We start from the raw sequence: 1549 nt of genomic DNA on the forward strand, positions 1-1549 counted from the left end.
AGGCCGCGGGCCCGCGTCCCGCCGCCCGCGATGCTGCTTTCCAAGTATAGCTCTCTGGCGCATCTCTGCGGGCCGGGCGGCGTGGATCACCTCCCGGTGAAGATCCTGCAGCCGGGTACGCGCGGGGCCAGGGGTCGGCGGTCTGCGGGACCGGGGACGCCGGGGGCCGGGGGCGCACCGGGCCGCGCTAATCTCGCCCGCGCGGTCTCCACAGCCAAGGCGGACAAGGAGAGCTTCGAGAAGGTGTACCAAGTGGGCGCCGTTTTGGGCAGCGGCGGATTCGGCACGGTCTACGCGGGCAGCCGCATCGCTGACGGGCTCCCGGTGAGTCGGGCCGCCGGGCGGACCCGGGCTTCTCCCCTAGCGCGCGCGTGGTCGCAGCTGACCGGGCCTGACCCCTTGTGTCCCCCCAGGTGGCCGTGAAGCACGTGGTGAAGGAGCGGGTGACCGAGTGGGGCAGCATCGTAAGTGCGGGGCCGGGCGAGCGGGCGGGCGTCGGCGGGGCGGGGGCCACGACTGTGGGCGCTGACCGCCGTGTCCCTCAGGGCGGCGCGGCCGTGCCCCTCGAGGTGGTGCTGCTGCGCAAGGTGGGCGCGGCGGGCGGCGCGCGCGGTGTCATCCGCCTGCTGGACTGGTTCGAGCGGCCCGACGGCTTCCTGCTGGTGCTCGAGCGGCCGGAGCCGGCCCAGGACCTCTTCGACTTCATCACGGAGCGCGGCGCGCTCGACGAGCCCCTGGCGCGCCGCTTCTTCGCGCAGGTGCTGGCCGCCGTGCGCCACTGCCACGCCTGCGGGGTGGTGCACCGCGACATCAAGGACGAGAACCTGCTGGTGGACCTGCGCTCGGGCGAGCTCAAGCTCATCGACTTCGGCTCGGGCGCGCTGCTCAAGGACACGGTCTACACGGACTTCGACGGTGAGCGCGGGCGGGCGTTTCAGCGGCCGGTAACGCCCGCGGGGTGGGGGGGCTGGTGACTGTTGAGGCCGCGCGCCGCCTCGGGCACGCTCGAGTGGGCACCGGGCAGAGGATCCCGAGCGGGTTCGTGGCGGGTGGGGGTGAGGGGTGGGCTCGAGACCGCCCCCTTTGGCTGTGTTGGGGTGACCCCGAGGGCGAGGGGTTCGCGGCGTCTGCTTGCGGAGTGCCGGGACCCCGGTGTCGTCCGAGCGGGCGCTGCTCGGGCCGCCTCCTGCGCGGGAGCGGGCGCCGCGGGCGTGCGGGCGCAGGCAGAAATCCCCGCATTGCGGAGCGTGGGGAAGCCCGCCCGCCCGCTGCTCCGCTCCTCTCCCTCCCGCCTGCCCGGCCCCCCCTCGAATCCTCATCTCACATCTGTTTGTTGTGAAACCCGAGCCGGCGCCCATGTGACTGGCTCCTCCCCCAGCCGCGCCAGCCCTGGGAGGCCACGCCCGTGGGGTTTTTCCAGGGTGATGACGAGCCGGATTTCGAGGCTGGCTCCCCCTTCTGGCTCAGGCCTCGGAGTCGGTTAGCTGCGAGCTCAGGGTCTTGGTGTTTGTGTTCGGTGCCAGTGCCAGTACCGTGTGGTGCTGGCGCC

At 73.0% G+C, this 1549-nt stretch overlaps 1 protein-coding gene across 2 annotated transcripts in view; it reads left to right on the plus strand.

Moving 5' to 3' along the window:
• Positions 1–6: 6 nt before the first annotated feature.
• The window catches only part of PIM3 (Pim-3 proto-oncogene, serine/threonine kinase), a 3372-nt gene continuing 1829 nt past the window's right edge, over positions 7–1549 (plus strand). For both annotated transcript variants that reach the window (XM_011376434.2, XM_011376433.1), the window contains exons 1-4: positions 7–115; positions 215–324; positions 414–464; positions 546–915. In XM_011376434.2, the coding sequence (XP_011374736.1) occupies positions 31–115; positions 215–324; positions 414–464; positions 546–915 (616 nt within the window). In that variant the 5' untranslated portion in view covers positions 7–30. The remainder of the gene's footprint in view (positions 116–214; positions 325–413; positions 465–545; positions 916–1549) is intronic.

Source organism: Pteropus vampyrus, unplaced genomic scaffold (assembly GCF_000151845.1).
Source record: "Pteropus vampyrus isolate Shadow unplaced genomic scaffold, Pvam_2.0 Scaffold299, whole genome shotgun sequence".
In the NCBI taxonomy this organism is placed as follows: Eukaryota; Metazoa; Chordata; class Mammalia; order Chiroptera; family Pteropodidae; genus Pteropus; species Pteropus vampyrus.